The sequence below is a fragment of the Pteropus alecto genome, unplaced genomic scaffold, assembly GCF_000325575.1.
Source record: "Pteropus alecto unplaced genomic scaffold, ASM32557v1 scaffold86, whole genome shotgun sequence".
NCBI lineage: Eukaryota > Metazoa > Chordata > Mammalia > Chiroptera > Pteropodidae > Pteropus > Pteropus alecto.
In genome coordinates, this window is record NW_006442109.1 from 28,511,902 (window position 1) to 28,537,669 (window position 25,768).

The 25,768-nt window shown below is 43.7% G+C and overlaps 2 protein-coding genes across 2 annotated transcripts in view; both read right to left on the reverse strand.

Moving 5' to 3' along the window:
• Positions 1–247: 247 nt before the first annotated feature.
• On the reverse strand, positions 248–15,159 carry KNSTRN (kinetochore localized astrin (SPAG5) binding protein). Its single transcript, XM_006920595.3, is given in 9 exon segments — positions 248–2,778; positions 3,520–3,594; positions 4,379–4,422; positions 5,287–5,380; positions 5,601–5,706; positions 6,529–6,576; positions 7,368–7,500; positions 14,565–14,659; positions 14,936–15,159. Coding segments are annotated over 9 exon segments (936 nt in total). The 5' UTR covers positions 15,145–15,159; the 3' UTR covers positions 248–2,646.
• Positions 15,160–23,367: 8,208 nt separating this feature from the next.
• DISP2 (dispatched RND transporter family member 2) overlaps positions 23,368–25,768 on the reverse strand; it is a 12,411-nt gene continuing 10,010 nt past the window's right edge. Inside the window, exon 9 of the mRNA XM_006920493.2 lies at positions 23,368–25,768. This exon is cut by the window's right edge and continues 11 nt beyond it. Coding sequence (XP_006920555.1) covers positions 23,554–25,768 — 2,215 coding nt within the window. The 3' untranslated portion in view covers positions 23,368–23,553.

The following is a 25,768-nucleotide window of genomic DNA, read 5'->3' on the forward strand; positions in this document are numbered from 1 at the left end:
ATATATCCCCCACCCCCACCGTTATTCCCTGGCTCAAATTTTTCTCCAATACTTGCTTGTTTGACCTTGGGAGAATCAATTTAACTTCTTTGAGCAAATTTCCCCAGCTGTAAAGAGGAGTAATAGTGCTTACCTTGAATAATTGTAATGAGGATTACATGAGAATGTACATAAGGAGAAACATAAACACCACATATGGCATATTACAAGTGCTCAATTAAGTGTTGGACATAAACAAACCCCTCTCATCTGAACCCTCTCAATAAGCCCAACCAGTATTCTTACTCGGTTCTATAAATGGATATTCCCTTTTTTTTTTTTCTCCAATCTTTCATTTTATTTTATCCCTAGAGGTTTCAATGATCCCCTCCTTGGGTTTGATTAATTTGCTAGAGCACCTCATAGACTCAGCAAAACGTTTTTACTAGATTACCAGTTTATTTTAAAAGGATATAACTCAGGAACAGCCAGATGTAAGAGATGTGTATGTGGGGAAAGGATGTGGAACTTCCATGCCCTCTCTAACCATGCCACTCTCCTCAAATCTCCACGTGTTCACCAACCTGGAAGGCCCTCAAATTTCTAGCTGGCCTTTCTCTGTTACTTTTCTTTCAATCCCCGGTCTACCCCCATCAAGCCTTCCCCAAGCAAACTAGCCTGTAGTTCACTAACTCCTATAGGATACAACTATTATCACACAGCCTATTGTATTTTTTTGTTATTTAACTTGTATATCACCTGCATGTTTTGTTTCACCAAATAGACTGTAAACATCTTTGAGGTTAAGAATGTCATGCTACATTAAAGTTTCCTATAGCATCTAGCAAAGTGGAGGGTGCAAATCAGTATTTGCTGAGTTTATGTATAAATGTGGTCAGGCTCCAGATCAGATTAAACACCCAGAACACAGCTACATGTATAATAGGCAGAGGGAGCAGAGTAGAGGTCGGAAGGAATAAAAGGCAAGGGTGCACAAGTGCTGGCTGGTGGCACAAAGTTGAATTGTGAGGCAATGGCCCCTTGGTGAGACCAGGCCATGAGAGAACAGGGTCTCTACATTGGGAAAGATGGGTAACAAGACATTGAGATACATTCTTAGGAGTTAACTAGGGAGGCATGATAAGGAGGTGAGGATCCCACAAATGAATTTTCGACTCTTTCCAAGAAGGAAGTAGAACTTTTTGGGGGGGCCAGAAATTGCAATTAAAAATTCACTTGGGGACTGCCCTTCTAGTTGCTAGATAGGATGCTGCCTGATTCGTAAATCGCTTAATTAAAGCCAATTAGTTCTTCAAAAAATATTCATTTGGATGAACAATCTTTTAAACTATAAACATCCTGGAAATAGGTAGAAAAAAAACATTTGGCCCATCTCACTGGCAAGAATTAGCTGGGTTTCCACCTCCAAATATTTGGGACATAGCCAACTGCATGAATGTTTGTGTGTGAAAGCTAAGAATTTCAGCCCTGTTAAGCTAGGCTGGGAGCATTACTTGGCTTGTTGGCGTGGCTCTGGGTAGCCGCAGTAATGCTGAATGGTGGGGGGAATTAGGTGAAAAAAACCTGGGAGGTGCAGAAAAAATGGGACTTGGCCAAAGCCTGTCTGGTTTGACTAAGAAACCAGGCCGTGCCTTTGGTAAACCAGGAGGGTCGGCCTGGTTAAGGATCCATTGGGGCCAGGTCCACGATTGGCTGTGTAAAACAAATTGCAGGTATATAACCATGCCTAGGAATGAAGGAGAACACAGGCGGCTAGTGCCACAAACTTGGTGGACAGACTCTGGCACCCACTGCCACAATAGGGAATACCCTCAGAAGACTAATATTCCTGGAAGATGGGGTAGGGGTGGAGCAGGTGGGTAAGCACAGAGTACTTAATGAGTAGAAGAAAAATATTCTGGGTAAAATCAGAACTTGTTAGATTAGCTCAATAGTATTCAATGGACAGTTTTAGGTTAAAAGCCTATTTTCATTTCTCAATGTTGTAATCCAAATAGAAACAGAAATATTTATTTTAAAAGTAGTACTTTATAAAAAAAAAACGAAGTGATTTAGATTAAAAGCTCCAAGGTATATTGTTTCAGGTAGGTGTTATTGCTATCTATACCTTTACCCCATTTATTAAGCCATTTCAAGTAACTTCATGTTCATAAATTTACGATGAGGTATAGAGCCCAACCAAGATGGAAAGGAATGTGTTCCAAGTTAGAAGAGAACAGCATGGCTCCTTAACGATGCCTCCTGTGGAGCACCTGCGCTCCACTGTACAATTAGGGGTTAGGGGTTTCTTCCCACACAATCGAATGTGACTTTTTGGATCCTCTGGCCGTGGCTGGTTTAGTCTCTTGGTTCTAATGGTGTGCTGTTTTGTTGCTTAGGAGTTGATCCAAGGTTCCAGGCCCTCCTCTTGTAGAGCTCAATTACGTACATGTGAGGTTCAGAAGAGCTGGGCAATCTGAAGGTTGGGAACACTTGTTTAAAGGAGGAACCACCACTCCAGCATAAACTGTCCTTAATTCTACTGCAGAAACTGTTTTCACTCTGGGGATGGTGAGTCCTAGAAGATCATGGCCAAGAGGCAGATGTCCTTTTAGCGGCTTCCTCTGAGAGTTTATCTGAGGGAGCCAAGTGGCCACTTGCTTTTTATCACAATTCTAATAGCTGCTCCATTTCCTCAAGAGCTGTTGTAAAATCATTTACTTGACTGTTACATAAGGTCTGCTGTTCTAGGAACCGAGCCCTCTCTTCTTCTTTCATCTTCAACTTTACTTTTAAAGCCTGAATTTGGAAAGATATTCAAGAAGAAAAATAAACAAACAAAAAAAACAAAAAACACACAAAACTTTGACCCCCAGGAAAGAACATTATGCTTCTATTCCACTGAGAAAGAACACAAGAATACTGACCTATTTTTTATCTTAGTTTTGTTTTATCTGTGATTTTAGGAACTGTCCTTTTCTACTACAGACTCTTCTATCTAAATTGGAACAATGAAATCTTCTAGGATTCAGTGTTATATCCCATGACTCATCCAAGCCACCCAAAGCAATCCAGACCTAAGAAGCTGGGTTTCCTATTACAGGTTTCTATGAGGTATCAAGTTTCCATAGCACGGATTTCACACAGGTCTCAACTTTCAACTCTGAGCAACCTAGTGTGTTCCATGTTGCTTCATGCCCTGCAGATGCGAACATTTCTAAGTCTTTAGAACAGAAAAATAAAAAGGTGAAATCAAATGAAGTCTTGGAATTTAGTTAATAGTAATGCATCAATGTTGGTTTCTTAGTTTTGACAAATGAACCATAAGATAGTAATATTCAGTGAATTGAATTCTCTGTATTATCTTTGCAACTTTCCTGTAAAACTAAAATAAATAAATAAATAAATAAATAAATAGATAGATAGATAAATAAATAGATAGATAAATAGATAAATAAATAAATATGAACCCTCCATAGATCTACCTATTGTGGCATGAAATGATGATAATCTTGCCTCAGGGTGATGTCTATCTCTCACCTGTAACTCCTCCATCTGCCTTTTGGCTGTTTCATTAAAAAGCTTCAGCTCATCTTGCAAAGTTTCTAACAGCAACTAAGAGAAAAGTATAATGTAGTAACAAATCTTTATTGAAATGTGAACATTTTCTTCATATAAACCAATCTCTCTGAATGAAAGGAGAAATAAATTAGATGACTGCTAACATCTCTTCCATTCAGTTATTTGCTGAGCATCCAAACACACATGCCAGGCTCTCTGCTGGGCACCATAGAGAAACTCAGTTCACTGGATAGACAGATTACCCCTTTTCCATCAGGCTCTGCTACACAGGCAATATGAATAAAACATAGTAGCCATTGAAGGTGTAACTAATAACCTAGGAGAGCTGAGGAAGGCTTCCATATCTGGTATTCTATGATTCTAAAATGACAACTGATCTTCTTGGGGAGGAGATCATAGAAGCTCAAAAGATGTTCGTCTCAAACAATTACCTTCCTACTTCAGAGAAGGAACCAAGGAGGAGCCAAATGTAATTTAAGCTGAACCTTTGCATCATACAGTTTTCAGCAAAGGAATAAGGAGAAAAATTGGTTAAAGTGTACAACAGAGAAACCAGAAAGCTCTCTATACAAGTCCATCCTATTATGTGTTTTAAAGTAGTATTTCAACTCAGACTCACTCATATTTGTAAGCACAAAGTCACCTGCCAAGTAAAATAAGCTATTCTGAGTACACATCCATTGCTCCCTTCCACTATCCTGGCTTACCAAAGGCTGCTTCTTGGGGTTTACTGAGCATATGGCAGTATGGCAGAGATCTTAAAGTCACAGAGCCCAACAGTCACTTGGCCTTTGCTCACTCACACCCATGCCCTCACCATAGAGTCCGTGTGATCCGTGGTGGATTACTCGCTGCCTAAAACTGATGGAGACAACAAGGTCAGCCTTGCTTTGGGAGCTGTACTTAAACATAAAATAAAACCCCTCTAGAGCAAGCACAGGAGTTTTCATGAAGGCAAGTTCTCCACGTAGCTGCTCCCTCTCCCCCTTTTTCACCTTGGCAGGGTCACCCATGCCTGCTCTCCAGAGCTATATTTGACTTTCTTCCTCTCTAGGTTTGCATATGGCCACCCAAAATTCATTCTACTTTCTCCTCAGCTCTGCAGAAAATTGCTCCAAAGGAAAAGTATAGGTTGGATTTTTTTGTTTTCAAAACACAAAACTATTTTTAAAAGCTGTCTCAGGCCTGAAAACATTCCTTAATTCAAAGAAGCCTGGGCCCCTTCCCTGGGCATTCTCAGGCCCCTCAACTCAGCCTGAGGCCCTCTTACAGTCCTCTTTGCTATAGACTCTGTAAAGGGACAGAGTAAGAACCGGAATCACATTTTAACCACTGTGATTCTGCTGATTAACCCAGTTTGGGAACCCTTGAAACAGTATTATCTTTCCCTCCTCACCTGGGAAAGTTACCTGTATGCTCTTTTCCTTGAAAGAAATAAAACATTTCTGGTCTAATTTGCAAGGTCATACTTTTTGGCACCAAATGAATGGCATAAAGTGTTCTGTTAAGAACACGATAATCCTCTCACGACCACTGAAAGTCTGTTGGTCAGGCACAATCAACATCACAAGAGAACAAAGAGGAGCTCCCCAAAATCTTTAGAGCTTTGCTAGGCAACCCATTCATGGACTGGGCCAGCTGCTCCCATGCTGGATTCCTGACATATAGTTCAGGAGGGGGCATGTGCACTGATTCCTTTGAAGGCCACCATGTGCTATTTCTTACCTGGGTTGAGGCCCTTGCTCTCCAAAATTGCCAAACAGTTGTCCTGAAACTTCTCCAGCAGCTCCACCTTTTGGGTCAGGTCCTTCAGCTCTCCCTGTTGGGGTGCCATGTAGACAGATCAGGCCTGTCCCACCCCTCAGGGGTGGTCTTAACCTCCCTTGCTCTTGGACAGCCATGGCACGAGCCTGGTGTCTTTGCTCTCTGCTCTTGGGTACCTGGGCTTTACAAGCTTGCTCCCACCTGAGTGGCTGTCCCTCAGGATTCCACATGCAGCACCCAGTGCAGGTGATGCAGAGGTCCAGTGGGTCTCTTACCTGAGTTTCAGTCAACTTCTGGTGCAACTGCTTGTTGACAGCCTCTAAGAGCTGGTTCTTATCCTTGAGCTCTTCCTCTGATTTCTGCTTACTCAGTGGTTTGTAGCTGTAATGATAATTGTACTTATATGAAGACGTAGAGAGGTTAAGAGTATGGGTTACAGAGTCTCACAAACAGGGGTTCAAATCTTGGCTTCATTACATAGTAGTATATGACCTTCAGTGAGCTGCATAACCTCTCTGAGGCTGTTTCCTCATTTCTAGAGTTAGGATAATACCTACATCTCATATTATTATTGTGAAGGATAAGAGAGAATTACATGTACAATTCTGAACATAGCTATTGAAACATAAATAATAGCCACTATCATCATGAATATTAACCATTTTCAAAATCCTCAGAGTCCTTCTTGATAGTATTATGTTTTCAGAACTTTTAAGACACGCCCAGATGTGGAATTAGAAAGTATTTCCACAAACTTTTCAGCTTATATTATTCAGGACTGCAAAATGTCCAAGCTAGCCTCAAAAAGAGAAAGATGAACCCTTCTCCAGGATTTTGCCTTCACCAGCACCTGCACTACCACCAGAAACATCATCTTGAAATCACTAACCGCATGCAGCCCCTCCTATCCTGAAGGTTTCACACTCCTATTGATGGGACATAGCTGGGTTTGATTTCCGGTCAGTAGCGGTCCTGGTGTGGAGCCCAAAAAGCTTTTGTCTGGCACTTAAGACTGTAGCATCACTGATCTTGCTCTGACAGTGTTTCTCAAACCTGGCCATGCCTCACCCCTGAAAATCCCATTCAGATTTCCGGGGTGGCACCCAGATTGTAACACATTAAACAAGTCCAGGAATGATTCTGATGTACTTGAGATCTACTACCCTAAAATGGCGGCCAAATTTCACTTATCCTGATGTTCACCTCTTTTTGATGTTCTTCTTGATGGCAATATCTGCAGCTTTCACCTGACTAGAGAAGCGAAAACAAAGAAATCAGGATGTTGACTTATTGTGGTGATCATTTTGCAATATATATAAATAGTGAATCATTATTATATACTCTTGAAACTATAATGCTGTATGTCAATTATATCTCAATTAAAAACGACAACAAAGGAATCAACCAGAGAATCACAGTATGTTGTTAGGTGTGTTGTGAAGAAAGCAGAACAAAGAGCCTAGTTTTTTGAGGAAAAAAACAGAGACTACATACAATGCAAAAAGCACAAGCTTAAGAAGCTCTGAAGGCCCACGAACTTTTGTTTTGGTCCAGACAATTGAAAAAGGCTTATTAATAGGGAATGAGCTCCCCTCCTGACCACTTTGACAACCTGCTCAAAATAGCGTGGCTATCTCACGTCATCCTCACTTATGTGGGGACTGAGCACTGGGTGGAGGGACACATACACACACTGGACCGGACTGTGCTCAGACCAGCAACATAAGCTAACAACTAGCCCCGACTCACCTTGACACCCAATTAGGGCTGGTGTTTGATCACAGTAATGCTATTTGTATACTCAGAGCAAGTGGTAAGTAAAGAAAGAATACTTCTTATCATAATCCTTGCTGTGCCTTTTCAGAGCTAATCAATCTACAGGGTCCTGACAAACTTGTCAGCAATGCTACACTTCTCTGGGTCACTGACTACAGACAGGCCAATTGTTCAGGTGTCTTGTGCTCTCAAAAACTATTTTCTCATTCTTGGTACTGAGCAATTTCTAGCAAGATGTTCTAACTGGATAACTGGATCTGACTCACCCCTTGTCTCGTCTTGATTTGACGATTTTTGTAACATCATTCTCTGAACTTCCTGAATGAAGAAGTCTGGAAACATCGACTTCTTTGGACTTAACAGGTAATAGGCTCTTAGAAGTGGCTCGAGCTTGTGTGTCTGCAAAGGAAAACAGGACAGTGAAACCTCAAGCATTGTGACCCAACAGCTGTAACTCTATAACTAACAGGACTCCATTCTAAGCTATTAGAAACCTGTATTTCATTCTGACCAATCTCGATTTGTGTATATTAATTCAGAAGACTTCTACGCTAATTGGGGAGAGATACCAAAATTCCTTAAATGTGACAGTGCAGTGTTTAAAAGTAGCTGAAAGCTTGATGACACATCAAACTGAATGACCAGAGGTATAAATGTGAAAGTGGAGGTTGATATAAGCAGTGGGGCAGTCAGCTGAATCCTTCATCAAACACCAGTGGAATCGAACAACCTCATTAAGCTCCTAAGCACTCTGCACGCTCTGCAAAGGCTACTCTCAAGCTCCTTTGAGTTTCTCTTTTAACTACTGCTTAGTTGTACCAGACTGTCTCCCTAACTACTCTAAAATGTCTCTGTATCCCCAGTGCTTAAGAGAGTATCTAACTTACCAATAGAGGTTCAATACCTGCTTGTTGAATAAATGGGACATTTCACAGTTTCATGGGTTGTTTCACAGACCATCACAAACTACCTCTCGTCTTCTTTCCCACTTCTATGCTGATTGCCTTTACCATCAAGCCTTTTAATTTGTTTATCCATCATTATGTTTAGAGGTTCTCTATTTGGCCTTCTGTTCTCATCTTCTTGCTAGGCTATTGCCAGACAACCAGAGAAATGGCCCTGCCATGACACTCTTCTTCCCCAGAGGAGATTATTCTCTCCCTAGCTCTTATGCTGTCCTCTACCACACACTGACATTGTACCATTAATATTCCATACCAAATTCAAGTAGTAACTTGTTCTGGAGTTAAGCACACACCTGCCTCCCCACCCACCCACGCACACGCTTTTCTAGTTTACACGAACTTTCACTTTGTTGACTATAAAATGGCACCTTCAAGCTTAACCTAAATAAAGACCCAAAACAATGAAATCAAGTTGACGAAATGAGGTACAAAGCACCGCATCACAGGGATTAGAAAATTTTGTATTTGTATTTGACAAAGATTTTATTTTGATTACTCTAATTGCACAACAGTTTAGAATAAATACAATTTCTCAGGCTGACAAATTATTTCATTTTTAGGTATACTCACTGGGCACTTACACCTATTTTCCATACTCTTACCCACAAAGCAAATATTAAAAGGGTTCTTTTTGAGGTTTCTGTCTGAAGTAAAAGTAACTCTGGGAGAATGTATCTACCTTATCCTCTCTCAAGTATTTGTAAGTTATTCATAAAACCAAATCTTTCTTATGTAAAAAGGTATTACTAGTAAATTGATCAAAATTAACATTCTTCATTGTTTTCTAACTTTGGATTTTTTTTACATGTGTATCTGTTACCTATAAAAAACTAAAACTTGGAGTAACATCAGCATCATGGCAGAGTAAGAAGGCTTCTTTGTTTCTTACCTTAAATTTACAAGTTGGACAACTATAACTCAACATACAAACACACCTGAAAGATCCACGCATTGGGGCATCTGAAAGTGGGCATAATGGAACGAGTAGGGGAGGCAGAATGGGGGGAAGGATTGTGTCGGCAGCCACTGTCCAGTGCTCACCATGGCTCCAGTGAGTGTGGTAGCAGTGGGGAAGTTAGGTTGCAGTGTTCACTACGGCCTGTAGTGTAAGAGGGGCAGAAGCAGTGTTTCTCTGGGGAAAGGCATCTCCCTTTCCCCCTCCCCATTGTAGTAGACCCAGATAGAGGTGGCTGGGAAGCCTTAAACAGTACAGCAGTGACACAGGGAGCCATGAAATCACTTGTCTCCCTTGCCCCACCCATTCCGACAGAACCAGGTAGAGGCAATGTAGTAGATGCCTCCAAAAACACAGCAGGGCCAGTGAACACTAGTAAGAAGAAAGCTGTGCTAGGAATTTGCAAAACCAGTTTTCTACCACCTGTCACATTCCCCCCACCACAGTGGTGATATCCCATAACTGAGGGCTCCTGGTCACAGAAGGGACACCCACCATCCCAGTGGGTATGCAGCATTTTCCTTAACTGCAGCGACACTGCTCCTCCACCATGATCCAAGAGGTGCAAATAGTGCAGGTAAGAGAAAAAAAATTACCCTATAACACCATCAAAAGAAAGTACCCTACCTATCAACCTGCTGAATTATTGAGAGCAAAATAGTATCTAAACAAGAAAAGAGTTCACTACCTCAAATGTACAGAGGAAACAATTCGTCAAATACTATAAATAACCAAGGTAACATGAGAGCACAGAAAGAAAATGTTAACGTCTCTAGAAACCAAATTCAAAGTCATGGAAGACTGTGACTTAAATGACAGAGAATTTAAGATTGCAGTTATGAAGAAGTTCAACAAAATACAAGAGAACTCAGAAAGGCAATTCAATGAGTTCCAGTGAATAAGCAATGAATAAAAGGAATAACTTACCAAAGAGACTGAAACTATAAAAAAGAACGAAATAGAAATTCTAGAGTTCAGCTTCTAGAGTTGAAACCTAGAAGTGATGTATAAAGGAGAGAACTAAGAGTTGAAAGAAAAAAAAAATGAAAGAACTCTACAAGAACCATCCAATTCCATTACAAAGAGCAACATAAGGATAATGGGAATGCCAGAACAATAAGAGAGGGAGAAGGGAACAGAGAGTCTACTCAAAGAAATAATTGATGAGATCTTCCCAAGCCTATGGAAAGAACAGCACTTTAGACCAGAGGAAGCTAACAAAACATCTAATTATATCAATACAAAAAGACCTTCTCCAAGATGTATTTTATTCGAACTGTCAAAAATTAATGACCAAAACAAAAATATTCTCAAGGCAGCCAGGGGAAAAAAAGACTGTAATCTACAAAGGAAAACCTGTTAGATTATCATCAGATTTTTTTCAGTAGAAATATTACAAGCCAGGAGAGAGAAAAACTATTCAAAATACTCAAAGAAAGGAACGAGCAGCCAAGGATAATATATCCAGCAAAGTTATCTTTTAGAGATGAAGAAACAAAGGCTTTCCCAGACAAACAAAAGCTTAGAGAATTTACCACCACAAGACCTGCATTAATAAGAAATGTTGAAAGGAGCTCTTCTACCAGAAACAAAAAGACAAATGTTTACAAAACTTTTGAGTAAGATGACTAACAGACAGAAAATTGCAGCTCTACTTCAAAATAGAATAAACAATTATAACATAAAGTTTAAAGAGAGGAAAAAGGGCATTGAAAAATAGCTATAACTACTGCAATTTGGTAACAAATGCACAACATAAAAAGAGACAATTTGTGACAATAAAATCATAAAAAGGGAGGAGGAAAAGGAACGGGTACAGGTAAATAAAAATAAGAGGTAATCAGAAGGACCATTGTATGTATGAAACATTTTACACAAACTTAATGGTATGTACAAAATAAAAATCCAGAGCTGAGACATAAAACATAAAAAGAGGAAAAAAGCATCTCCCTTTCCCCCTCCCAAACTAAAAGAGCAGACAGAATCACAAGGAAAAAGAAACAAATGGAAAATAAAAAAATAAAAACAAACAGAAAGGAAATCCTCATATATCAATAATCACCATAAATGTAAATGGACTGAACTCACTAATCAAAAAGCACGGAGTAGCAAGATGGATTAAAAAACAAGATCAAACTATATAGTGCCTGCAGGGGACTCATTTCAGCTCCAAAGATAAACATTGGCTTAAAGTGAAAGGGTGGAAGAGGATATTCCAAGTAAATGGCACTCAGAGAAAAAAATCAAGTGTAGCAGTACTTATATCAGGCAAAATAGATTTCAAGATAAAAAAGGTAACAAGAGCCAAAGATAAACATTTCATAATGATAAGGTAGACAATTTATCAAGAATGCATAATACTTATCAATATATACATCCAATCTGGGAGCTTGAAAACATATATCGCAATTATTAACAGACCTAAAGGAAGCAACTGACAAAAACACAATTACAGTAGATGTGAACACCCCATATGCAGCATTGGATAGATCATCCAGACAGAAAGTCAATAAGGAAATATCAGTCTTAAATTACACACTGACGTAATTGATATTTACAGAACTTTCTATCCCAAAACAACAGAATACACAGTCTCAAATGCACACAGAACATTCTCAAGGATAAACCACAAAACTAGTTTCAATAAATATAAGAAGACTGAAATCATACCAAGCATATTTTCTGACCTCAGCAGTATGAAACTGGAGATTAACTACAAGTAGCAACCTGGCAAAACCACAAATATGTGGAGAATAAACGATATGCTACTGAACAATTACTGAGTTAATACCAAAGCAATCCTGAGAAAAAAAGAACAAGGTTGGAGGTATTACACTGCCTGACTTCAAATTATACTACAAAGTGACAATAATAAAAACAGCATGGTATTGGCAGAAAAACAGACATACAGACCAATGTAACAGAAATGAGAGCCCAAAATAAACCCATGCTTATATGGACAACAAATTTTCAACAAAGGACCCTAAAACATACAATAGAGAAAGGAAAAGTCTCAACAAATGGTGTTGGGAAAACTGGAAAGCCACATACAAAAGAATGAAACTAGACTGCTATCTCATACCATTAACTCAGAATGAATTTAATACTTGAACATAAGATTTGAAACAAAAAAATGCATAAAATAAAATATAAACACTAAACTTATGGACCTTGGTCCCAGAGGGGTTTTGTGAACTTGACCTCAAAGGCAAGGGAAGTTAAAGCAAAAATGTAAAAGCTTCTATATAGCAAAAGAAACCATCAACAAAACAAAAAGGCAACCAGCTGAAGGAGAAAAGATATTTGCAAATGATATCTCCAATAAGGGACTAATATCCGAAATATATAAAGAACTCATACAACTCAACAACAATAACAAAAAATCCTATTAAAAAATGGGCAGAGGACCTGAATAGACACTTTTACAAGGAAGACACAGATAGCCAACAAATATATGAAAAGATTCTCAATGTGACTAGTTATAAGGGAAATGCAAACCCAAACCACAATGAAATACCACTTCACACCTGTTAGAATGGCTATAGTCAATAAGACAAGAAATAAGTGTTGGAGAGGATGTGGAGAAAAGGAAACCCTCATACACTGCTGGTAGAAATGTAAACTGGTACAGCCATTATAAAAAACAGTACAGAAGTTCCTTGAAAAATTAATAGCGCTACCATACGACCCAGCAACCCAACCTCCTTCTGGGTATCTATGTGAAAAATGTGAAAACACTTATTCGTAAAGATATATGTACCCCTATATGCATTGCAGCTCTGTTTACAATAGCCAAGACATGGAAACAACCTAAGTGTCCTTAGACTGATGACTGGATAAATACGATGTGGTACATATATACAATGGAATGCTATTCAGCTATTAAGACGAAACATTGCCACCTGTGACAATATGGATGAATCCTGAGAGTACTATGCTAAGTGAAATAAGTCAGATGGAAAAGGACAAGAACTGTATGCTTTTACTCATATGTGGGATATAAAACAAAAAGCAACAAATGAACAAACAAAACAAAAAACCACATTCATAGATACAGACAACAGAATGGTGGTTACCAGAAGGGGAGGACGAAATGGGCAAAGGGGTCAAATATATGGTGACAGAGGGAGACTAGACTTTGGGTGCTTGGCACACAATAGAGTATACAGATGTCATATTATAAAGTGGTTCACCTGAAATTTATATAATGTTATTTACCAATGTTACCCCAATAAATGTAATAAAAAACAAACAATAAAACTTAAAAACAACCAATCTATGGTCAAAATCAAAACAAAAGACCTAGGAGATGGCCTAAAAATGTTAAACTATTGAGGTTACATATGATCGATCATAAAGATTGAACAGGGATAGGAAGCAAAGAGAAGAAAATTTTCAACTTGGCTGGGGAGAGCCAGTACTCCCCACTGACAAAGGGACACTGTGCTCTAAGCCATGGTTCACCAACCTTTTTTGGCACCAGGGACTGGTTCTCCTATGAGAATCTAATGCCTGATAATCTGAGGTGGAGCTGAGGCGGTGATGCTAGGAGTGGCTGCAAACACAGATGAAACTTTGCTCCCTCACCTGTCACTCACCTCCTGCTGTGCAGCCCCTTTCTTAACAGCCCATGTACTGGAACTGGGGGTTGGGGACCTCTGCTCTAAGGAAGAGTCAGTAAGGAGATGAGAATTGGCTCCAGATCCCCCAGCCACTCCTAGGGCCCTTCTGATGCCAGGATTATCATTCAGGTGTTCTGAGGCAACATAAGCAGGACAACCCTCTAAGCCTTCAGAGAAAAGCCTATTTACTTCACAGATCAATTCCGCTACTGCGCATCAACCAGCTGCATGGAGTCACTGGGAAGGGATCTTAAACAGTTGCTTCAAAATCTGATGTTTGAAGCTTATTCTGTGCTATAATCTCTAGATTAGGCAGCTGGACACCTGCTGACTTTAGGCAACGACTTTCAACTACAAGCCAAGTAGCATAAAGCAAGACGGCAAAGCAATAAAAATTTTTAATGTCTTTTTTTTCTTGTCTCTCGAATGTTCTAGCTAGGCCTGACCCTCCCTCTCTCTTTTCACTCAACAAGTGTTTATTAAGAATGTACTATACGAGAGACACTGTGCAGATACAAATGTGAACCAGACATGGTAGGAAACCCTAGTGCTTTCCCCCTATTTTGCTTCTCAAATGACTCCCTCTTCCCTGACGACAAACCCAGTCCCCCTCCAGATAGCCCAACTCTGGAAATAAAACAGTTAACTGTTTAAAAAGAGATTCCTAGTTTAATGGGAGTAATATTGTGGAACAATCAGCAGCTTAAATCTAACGAAGGCAGCACGGTTACACAGGGCGGGTCTAAAATCCTACTGCATGGCCCTTACCGTAACTCCCATCATAAACCTAGACAGACAGGTTCTAGGGGAGTTAGCAGGTTGTCAGAGCCGATGGAATGCCCTCTCCCCTGCCCGGGCCCCCTACTCTGGGCCACTGATTTGATCCTCCAAATTCTCCTGGGGGGTGGCGTGAACACCCACCTGCGGGTGGGCCGCCGCTCAGCACAGAGGCGGGCTGTAGTGTGTACACGGTCTTAACCACGCTAGTCATAGTGACGAGGCGGCAAGGCTGGGCCCTGGAAAGTGCAAGGTGAATGTTACCCCACGGTGGGCCAGTCTTCACCACTCCCCTCCCGCCCGCTTCTCCAGCAAATGAAGAGCCCGGGAGAGCACGACCCGACCTGCCCCTGCTGCAGATCCGACCTGCCCCTGCTGCAGATCCGACCTGCCCCTGCTGCAGACCCGACCTGCCCCTGCTCCAGGGATGAGTCGGGATAGTTAAATCCTCCATTCCCAGCCCATCCCGTCCGCCCTCCACATCAGCCCAGGCCCCCGCCCCAGGAGAGCCGAACCCAGTCGCCAGTAGCTCCTGTCCGCAGTCTTCGTCGCTCTGATTCAAAAGATGCTCCACGGCAACTGCCGCAATGCTGCTCGGGTCTGCCGCCTGTGTTTCAAATAGAAACTTCCGGTGGCCGGGTGGGAGGGGCTGCGATACGCATTTTGTAGGCGGCCATGTTGGACGTAAGGCACTGCTGTGTGCGACACCTTCGGGGGCTGCCATGCTGTACGGAAGGTCTGAGCCGAGGCGCGAGCCTAAGCTTCCTCGAGGTGGTTGTTGGAGCCCCCGAGTCTGGGCAGAGGAAGGGAGTGGTGCACCTTGCCGGCCTGATGGAGCTATGAGCCATCGGCGTCACTTTCTGGGCTTGGGACGGAAACGCTGTCACGTTTAGAGTCCATGTCACAATCCTCTTATTTGGTCTGTGATTGTCTGGGGTATTGCATGATGCCTCATTGTCAAGAGCAAAGCGTATTTGGATGGGCGTAAAACTACACATTGGAGGATGGAGAGTGGCAGGTGAGGTTTGATGAGGGCTATGGGCTGAAATACCTGAGGCACCTGGATAACTTTAACAGCAGTTATCCAGATTTTAAGTAGAGATTCAAAGCTACTCCTAGCGAACAGGGCAGAGTTCTCAAGCATTTTAATTTACTCGTTCATTTCACCCAACAAATATTTATTTTGTACCTGTTATGTTCCAGACCACTATCGTCAGTGGCCTGATGGGGTGCGGGGCAGCAAATATCAATACTGACCTCGGCTCTGCCCTTTTGGAGTTTACAATCCAGGAAAGAGTAAACGAACAATCACATGAACTTGTCAATTATATCTCAATTAAACTTGACAACAGCCAAATGAATATATATTTACCAACTGCAGTAAAACTATGAAGGAAAAATACAATTTGCTATGAGAGAGAAAAGCAGGGAAACCTAATTTGAATTGGGGATGCAGGAAAGACATCCGAGTGATGTTTGATTAACAAAGGACCAGCGGGAATTAATCAGATGAACAGTGGGGGAAAGGGGAGAAATGAAAAGCCCTAAGGCTTGAACGGTTTTTCTCCTAGAAGAGGCTGAAGGATGAAAGGAGAGGGGTGCAGATAAAGCTGGAACAATGGCAGCCTTTGTAGGCCAAAGGTAAAGAGATTAGGTTTTATCTTAAGAGTAATGGGCAGTCATTTAAGTATTAAGGCAGGAGAGTATTATTCAAGTTATATTTTAAAGAGCTCATTCTGGTTACCCCAGGGGGAATGGTTTGAAGGAGATGAGAGTGCAGCTAGGGAGACAATAGGGAGGCTACTGTAATCATTCAAGTGAGAGATGTTGGTGGTGGTATTAGTGGAAATGGAGAGAAGCTGACACATTTTAGACAGCTTTTGGAGGTGGAATCTCAGGACTCAGTGCTAGACTGGAAGTAGGGTCTGGAGTGGGGGGATAAGGAAGAAGGAGATCTTAAGGATTACTCCCAGGCTTGAATAATTGTGTAGCTTGAGTCGCTATTTTGTGTTGGGGGAGATTGAGAGTTTAGTTTTGAACATGGTAAACTTAAAATGCCTCTGAGACATTCAAGTATTTAAACTATCAAGTAGACAGTTGGAAATGTAGGCTTTGAGCCCAGAGGAGAGTCTACGTTGGAGATACACTCTTGGGAGTCATGGGTATATGGATGCATATTCATCCACAATATTAGATGAGATCACAAGGGAAAAAGTGTACAGAGAGCCTTGGGGCCAAGGACAGGGACAGCAGTGTTTAGAAGGTGCGATAAGAAGGCGCCAGCCAACAAACTTGATAAAGAGGTGCCAGAGAGGTGAGAGAAAGAAAAAAAAAAAGTGGTATCCTAGAAGGTCAGAAGAAAGAAGTGGTAAACCGCTGACAAAGGGAGTGGTAAACTATTGAAAATAACTGAAAGGGCAAGCAAGACGGAAAATAAAAAGGATCCATTTAATTTAGCAACAAAAAAATCATTGGTGAGTATAGGAAAAGAAATTCTAGTGGAGATGTTTTAGTGGAAGCCATGTTGGAACAGGCTGAAGAATGCATGAGAGGTGAGGAAGCAGAGATGGCAGGTATAGACTCTAGAGTTTGTGAATGGAGTAGAGCAATTGGGCAGTAACTGGATGTGGGTTGGGGGGGGTCTCGAAGATGCAGATTCTAGTTGATATATATGCTGATGAGAATGAGCCAGCTGAGAGGAAGAAATGGATGCTTCATGGGGGGAGTGGGAATGATCAAAGGAACAAATTCATAAAGAAAGAGGGAAGGAAGGTGGGATCTAGAACAGCATCTTCAAATTCTTTTCATGTACTCCCACAAAATAATAGAACAAAAAAATGTACCCTCTCACCCATTTTTAGTTGATGCCTAAAATTTTCATAATTTTAAATATTTATAAAGGATATACTTTCTATCTATTATATATTATATATGATCTTATTCATTTCTAAAATTCTATTTTGATATTTCATTTTGGATAATTTGCTATGTCTTCAAGTTCACTCTTTTTTTCTGCAGTGTCGAAACTGTTTTTAATTATATGCAGTGATTATTTTTTTATCTCAGACATTTTAGTTTCTATCTCCATAAGTTTGATTTGGGTATTTTAAAAATATCTTCCAAGTTTCTATTTAGCTATGTGAACATATGGAATACAGTTATAATAACTGTTCTTGATGTCCTTATCAGGTAATTTTCATATAAGTATCAGTTCTGAGTTGGTGTCAATTGATTTTCCTCCTCACTATGAGTCATATTTATCAGCTTCTTTGCATGATAGGGTTTTTTTTTTTTTTACATTTTTGGGTGCTGGTTATTTTTGTATTTCTGTAAATATTCTGAGGTTTGTTTTGGGATGCAGTTAAATTACTTAGAAACAGTTTGCTCCTTTCAGGTCTTGATTTTAAGACTTGTTAAGTGAGAATGAGCAATGTTTAAACTAGAGCTAATGAGTTCCCACTACTGAGGCAAAACCCTTCTGAGAACTTAAACCAATGCTCCATAAATTATGAGGTTTTCCAGTTTGGCTAATGAGAATAGGCAATGTTCCAGCTGTGTGTGACTACTGGCTACTGTTCTAATCCTTGGCCTCATAAATCCTGGGTGGTTCTTTCCTTGGCCTCAAGTAGTTTCCTCACACTTAGATGATGAGCAGTGCTCTGCTGAATACCCAAGGGGGCGCTTCGCAGATCTCCAGAATTCTCCTTCTCTGTGCACCTTTCTCCTCTCCAGTATTCTTTCCTGAGCATTCTAGCTATCTTGGTTGCCCCAAACTCTGAGCTACCTCCTCAGCTCAGAAAGTCTATCTGGCCCTGTCTGGATTCTCCTTCTCTGCAATGCATCCTGGAAACTCTCTCAAGCAATAACTCAGGCAATCACAGGGCTCACCTCATTTGTATCTTGTCCATCAGGGATCACTGTCCTTTGTTGTCTGACATCCCGAGTCATGGAAACTGTTGTTTCATATATTTTTTGTTTGGTTGGTTGTTTCAGGAGGAGGGTAAATCTGTCCCCTACTACTCCATCTTGGCTGGAAGGGGACATTATATATGTACTTTAAATATATTCTTGTTCAAACCATGAAGCTTCAGATTTATTTATTTATCTTTTTTTGGTTATTTTTTATTATGTTATTTTTTTATTTAAGAAATGATTTTAATTAATCCTCCCCTCCCCCTGCCATCTACCTCCCCTCTCAGATTCAAATGATTCCATTTTTGGAAAATGTCCACAATATATCCTATTTGCAAAGCCAGTCTTCTGTGTCATACTCAGCTAAATCACATTGACTTTCCATCAGAAAAAGTCTGATTTTGTTTCTATTAAAAATTTTTTTGTTTTTAATTTTGTTTTTCAATTCAAATAATTCAAATTAAATGGAGAAAGCACAGAACTGAGCTACAGGGCTGCCCCTTTGAAAATTCCCATAGAAGCTCTCTAGGCTTTGTGCTCTCAAGGACTTCCTCAAGTAGAGCATTCTCAAGTAGTCCTTTTGTTTTTTATACTGCAGAATGAAGTGCCAGAGTAGGATTCAAAATGAAGGAGGGGGTCAATTGGGAAAGTAGAGGTGGAGGAGAGTTGGCTGACCTAAGGCTCCTTCATAGGCTAATGAATATGAGAAGGAATATATGAAGGAAGAAGCTCTGGAAAATGATTCCCTTAAAACTGTCGGTGTCCACTTAACCTTTTAGAAGGTGTTCATGTCCCTGTGGGAATGCAAGCCCCATTGTGAAGGCCTCTGGTACAGTGTGTGAAGCCGTTGATGGAATAATTACCGCTTCCTTTGTTGTAATAGAAGGGATCGCGAAGAAGCAGGCAGGAGCAGGGATAGGTAAGCTGGGGACTTGAAGCCTTAAAGGTGAGGAAATTTCTATCTGATGCCCCCAGTTTTCTTTATGAAGAATGTGTTGTCTACTGAAAAGGGGGCTGTGGAAGGTGGAGAGCATCAAATATTTTAGGAAGGAAGAGAAAATATGAAAAGGTCATTACAAAGAATAGAAACTAGTAAGTAGAATGGAAAGTAGCTAGGCAGGGCTGAGAGTCCAGTTGAGGTTGATAGTTATAAATTCAGATCTACATCAATCTACCCAGCTGTGTGATTTTCTTTAGCAATACTGAAGCTCTGGTTTGATGTTTGTGAATTTGGTAAATGTTCATCTTTTCTCTTTTTTGAGGGATAACATGAATAATCACACAGAAGCCTGACAATAAGTATGTTTATCAAGGTCCTTCCAGGGCTCTTCAGCACAGGATAGCTTTGGACAGCCAGCCATTTACACAGCACATAATGGCTTTCTTTTGTTTCTCATCTTTCTAGTGAATTGCATTAAAATTTCTTCTCTTAAGCATAAACACCTCTAGACCTCGAGTTATAGTCACCCCTGTGAACAAGGGTGAGAGAAGAAAGGGTAAGGAAGGTCTGTTTCCTATCCCCAAGCAAATGGGTTCTTGATGCGTGGCATGGAGTGCCAGAGAGCTTGTCGTTGCCCACATGTATTATCAAAGGCCGAGATAAGGCCATCATAGAAGAAAAGATCAGAAACTCTCCAGACAATGGGTGAAGGTTGCAAATCGATGTATCCTCTTTCCTGACACCCCTCACCTGCCCCTCTGTCCTGGGAGAAGAATGGAATGAGTCGCAGGGTGCTGAGAAAGTTTGGCTTATAAATCTCTTGTGAGATGTCTCTTTCAGAATCAGGCTGAAGCTGGGATATTGCCGAAATATCATGGTATGAGATATGCCATGTGCCAGTAAAATCTGAGATGCTGCCAGTCAAATCAATCTCTAACATTGTCACCAAAGCACCACAGCCATGGAAGGATGGGTTTTCCCATAGTAACTAGCTATACCAAGTTACATTTTAAAAACACAGCACACATACTCTGAGTGTGAGTTCAAGGATCTGTGGCACAAATAGGAGAAATACTCTCGAGTCCCAAATGATTGTTAATATAGTTCTATTTTAAAGTGTCTCAGTGTTAAGAAACCATTTCTTGAATTTTCCAGAGCAAATGTGAAAACTTTGCCTCACAGCATGCTTCTAAGCCTCTCCCCATGTGTCCAGAGCCACACATTCATTGTAACCACCCATGATAATAATAAAGCGAATACGTCTGCTGAAATTCAAAGGAAATTGAAAATGCTTTAAACCCTGCTTTCCAAAATTGGGGCTAGAAAGGTGGGCTGGATTACCCACTAAAGTGAAGTGCCTGCTGTTGGTTTAGGCCATTTGTGGTGCAAAGTGAAGTTTTTGATTGCCACTGGGTCCTTCCAGTCCTTTGGGCCTTGAGGCGTAAAGAACAAATCCAGTTGGTACCTCAGCTGCTCTGGCTCATCTGCCTTCCAGTAGGGCTATATGGCCATGGCCAGGAGGAATGGGACCCAGAAATCCCCAATAGGGTCCTCAGGTGTGCCCAAATCCCTGATGTCTGCCTCCTCCCCCAGGCTCTAATATTTCAGTGGTTGTGTTCAGGCAAAGTTTTTGAAGCTCCAGTCCCAGACACCAATGTTTCCCTCTGCAAGACACAAAAGAGAGCGTGGAAGAGCAGTTTGTTTTGGTCCAAGTCTCTGCTGCACTCCCACAATTCTCAAGAAGAGCCTCGGTGATCTGTTGAGAAGCATTGAAGATGCTGGCTCTCTTTTGAGTCAAGGCCAGACTTCTGCTCATGCTCAGGAGGAAGGGCTCTCCTGTCCTTCCTCTGGCTGATTATCAGGTGAGAACAGGGCTCTCGCAGCTTAGCTGTGTGATAACAGGAGGACACGGTCCATGATGCAGAATAGTCAGGACCCCGATGAGCCGCCCTAGGCCACAGAAGCTGTATTCTACTTGGACATGAAGAGAGACAGGTCCAAGCAGATTTCCAGGGGACAGGTCCAAGTTAGGTCCTAGTCACTGCCTCCCCTTCCTGATGTCAGGCGTCAAATGGGTTTGATTTACTTATCTTGCAAAGTATTCTGTCATTCCTATCCATGGTCTTCTGTCTCTTTCACAACTCCTGTCTCATTTGGGTTTCTGTTCCACTTTTCATGGGTGACTTGGGGTGAGAGGCAGGTCTCAACAATATAGGAACAAAACAAAACAAAACGCGCCCTGATTTGTCTCCAGCTCTACCAAAGACTGTCTGTCCCTAGGACACTTCCTTCCCCTTTGTGTTACTCATCTGTAAAACCCCTGAATCAGGGGTTTTCATACCACATTCTGTGGAGCTATCAGAAGCTTGAGCAGTTCCCCAGGGGCCCCTGAGAGGCATAGCAGAAAGGGGGGCTAAACTGGCTCTGTACTCTCCCAGCCAGCACCCACCAGAGTAGCTGCTTTTTATCTGTTTGTATACCATATCAACAACAATTCTTTGAAGAAAAGGTCCTGAGGCTACAAACTTTGAAAACTGCTGGAGCAGATGATCATTAAGGTAATTTCCAGTCTGAGACACTTAAATTTCTAAAGCCCAGCTCAAGTCTAGAAAGCCCACCTCCTCTAGAAAGTCTTAATGGTTATCCAGTCCTAGGTACTTGAGCTCCAGTAATATTGATGATGACAAGCATATGGCCCTCAGTGACGCATTGGCACCTGTGCTGATGTGTAAGCTGTTTCTTCAGCTAGACAGTGAGCAACTTGAGAGCACATGTTGATTTTCTTTCCATGCCTCTGTCCCCTTATAGTACCATATGCAGAGTAGGTGTTCAGTAAACTTGCTGATGCCAAATAAGTGTTATGAGCTCTCACATGGGAGGAAGCCTTCCTAGAGAGACTCATTGCTTTGAGCAGGAGGGAGGAGTCAGCCTCTGGTCTCCTGAGGGCCACCGGAGAGACCTGTCCTTAGGAAGCCGGGGACCCTACCTGGGGAACAGCTTTCGATTTACACACTCCCAAAAAGGGCAGGCCTGAGTTCTCGCCTTAATTGAACTCTGTTCCACCTCTACTGCCTTCAGTGTATCTCCTGGCAGTGGCTCTCCATGCACCTGCCTCTGAACCTGGGAAAAAGATCAGCTAGGATACTCTGCGGCCAGTAGGAGTCTTAGTCGAATCTGGAGGAACTCTGGTCTTGCTCAGAGTACAGCTCTCTCTCAAGATGGAGGCCTAAAGGGGGAAGGAGGGAAGTTTACTAAGAGACACTTGAGAAGGCAGGTCATAGGAGGGTGCTACAAGTGAAAGATCAGGACAGCCACAGACCAATGTCCCTGGGGCAGGTAGCCAGGAGGAGAGTGGGAGCTGTAGTAGTGGAGTGAGTCTGGAAACCTGCTCTGCCATTTACTAGCAATGCGATTTGGGTAAATCACATTAACTTTACTTAGTCTCAATGTCTTTACTTGTAAATTGGGGACAAAAGAACCTGGCCAACTGCAGTGTACCCAAGTGAGACAATGGGTATGAAAATGTTCTGTAAACTGAAAGAGGCAGGGATGGAAAGGATTCTGATTGTTCGTTAGCTACTCTTCCCTGCTAGAGCAGCTTCTGATGAAGATGTTCCGAGGCTGACCAGCTCTCCTCCCGCTTCACTCCCAGCCACCATCTCTACAGGGCCTTGCATTTCTGGTCAGACTGGGGTGTGTGTGTGTGGGTTGGGGGGGGAGGTGTAGGGCTGTTCAGGACAGAAGCCCAGGCCCAATTCTGGTCTAGAGGAGCTCCCCAAAGAGAAGGCAGTATCCTGATAAAGAGCCCCTGAAAGGTGGGAGGCCCAAGAGGCTCCCAAGTTTCCCCAGGGCTCTTTTGCTTGGTGAGGTACCTCTGCAGGGTCCTAAGGGCTAGGCCCCTAAGTCTCACTGAAATTCTTGCCACTTGGCATGGGGGCCAGGTCAGCCTCCCCTGATACTTGGTGCTACACATCTGGCCTTCTCCCTTCCAGAGTGTGGGTCCTTGTTGGCACTGTAGGAGCAGATGAGCCCTCGGCAAGTCACAAGAAGAACTTGGTATTTCCTTCCAAAGACCTTCCCTACTGAATCCTCTAGATGTGGGGGGTAAGCAGCAGCCGGGACCAAGGCTGGAACATTTGGCAGGGTTTAAAGTCCACAGCTGGAGGGTGAGACCTCTCCATGCTGATGTGGGGAAACACAACCAGGTTCAAGCCTGGCACTGCCCCTACCTTGTCATCCCTGACAGGCTTTGTGCCCTGGTCCGGCCTCTCTGGGCCTCCCTCAACTACTGTAGCCTGAAGTGTGGGTGCTGGGCCTGCGCAGCCAAACATCTGGCAGATCTGGTTGGCTGTTGGGCAGCACCACAGGGCTGCCATCCCCTGGCCCTCCACGGCCCTTCCAGGATGAGCTGCTCTGGTGGGAAGCGGGTAGTGATGGGTCGTACACGGTCTCCTTCAGTGCCAGCCACAGGGTGTCCCGTTTCTCGTTCAGCTGGCCCCGCTCAGGTACTGATTGCTTAGTTTCATCCAGGTCCTCTGGGGAGGCACCCACAGAATCTGGCACACGGGCACTGGGCTCAGAGGTGCTTAGGCATGTCTCGTCGGAGACACTGAGCCCCTCCAGAGTGCTGGCTGAGGAGCAGAGGCAATCAGGTGGCTCTGCAGCCTTTGGCTTAGGAACATGGGCTGGGGCTTCCGGTGATGCCTGCATGGGCTCAGCCTTCTGCCCTTGGGAGTTCTGCCTGGCCCGGGTTTTGGGGCTGGAGCTAGCCTGCTTATAGGGGGAGGATGTCTGCAAGGCTGGACATTGGCTGAAGACTGCCTGGTGGTCCAGGAACAGCTCCCTTGGGGAGGCAGGGGCCGGTGGGGCCCGGGAGCAGCAGGGGCCATCATGTAGCTGTAGATCCTCAGAAAGCACTGAGGGCCGGTGGGACAGTTTGCTGGTGGCTGTGCTGGTGTCAAAGCTGGGGCTCCGGCGCCGTGCCAGGGGCTGTAGCTCATACTGCTCTGTGCAGGACCCGGGATGCCCCCCGACTGGCCCTGATCGTGGACGGCCTGCCTTCTCCCCACCAGGCTCCCCAGTTCCAGCATCCCACGGCAGGTGGGCACAGGGCCAGAGGATCTGCCCACAGTTCTTTTCTGGTCCAAAAAAACAGCAGAGAGATTGGAAGAAGAAGCTGGCAAAGCCACAGCTGACGCACTTGACCATCATGAGGATGATGCCCAGTTTGCGATAGAGCAGCACTGTGGCAGGCAGCATGAGCACACCAGCCGCAAACAGGGCTGCAGCCCCCACGGCCGTGGCGCAGCTGGTCTGGCGCAGCGAGAAGGCCACACGGCTCAGACGGTCCGGGTGTGGGCACAGGTGATAGGAGATGCAGTAGTTAACGGTGAAGTCTACTGAGAGGCCCACAGAGGCAGAGAGAAAGAGAGCCTCGGCAGTGTTGAGCTGCCACTCAAGTAGAACCAGGAGCCCCACTGTGAGCAGTACGGTGCCTGCCACAGCTGCCACGGAGAACAGGCTAAGTGGAACATTCCAGGTGCCCAGCAGCAGTGTGGCAAAAGCCAGCGCCAGAGCCAGGCCCAGCACCACAGCAGGCTCTGTGCTCAGGCTGTGCTGCAGGCTGTACAGCTCCAGACGACTGGTGAACCAACCCTGGCGGAGGCCGGAAGGTGCCCTGCCCAGCTCCGCTGCCAGCCAGTGGCTGACCTCAGTGTAGAAGTGGTGGGCCTGGCTGTAGTCTGGACTATACTGGAAGTTGGTCTGAAACTGTAGAACCAGGGCAGCCAGGCTGCCCTCGGTATTGAAGCGGGGTCCCAGGTCACGGGTGCTATTGGGGCCTTGCTCCAGAGCCATCATCCTGAGGCAGTGCAAGAAAAGCTGGGGTGCCCAGGGGAATCCTGAATGGCCACAGCACAGGCCAGGCCCTAGGCGGGCACAACCAGGACTCTCCATCCAGTGCTGGAGGGCCTCTATGAAGCACAGTGTGGGCCAGCCCTCCGGCTGGGCACCAAAGAAGCTCTGATTCCGAGCTCTGTTGCAGAGTGCCCGCAGCCAGCGCTGGGCCTCAGGACTGCTGGCCGAGAAGGCAGGGTCACTCACCAGTGAGCTGTTGCTGCGAGGGTCCAGGGGGTCCCCAGTGTCCACGGGCAGAATGCCCCACACCAAAACCACGGGCATGTGGCCACCCTCGCCCTCGGGCAGCCGCTCGAATAGGAACTGCTGGCGGTACTCTGCGTCGAAACGCTCGAAGGGGTGGCTGGGCCGGAAGACTTGGCCGCGGGGCGGCGGCAGGGTGGGCAACCGCAGGCGGGGGCTGACGCCAGCGATGTAGGCTCCCCCTGCCGCAAGCGCTGCGAACCAGCAGATCCAGATGTAGCGGAACTTGATGACGCCGCAGGGCAGGAGGCGCTGAAAGAGCAGGCGCGAGGTGCCTGCTGTGGCTCGCCGAATGCCGCGGAGCCGCCGGTGCAGCGCCAGCGCAAGCCTCCGGGGC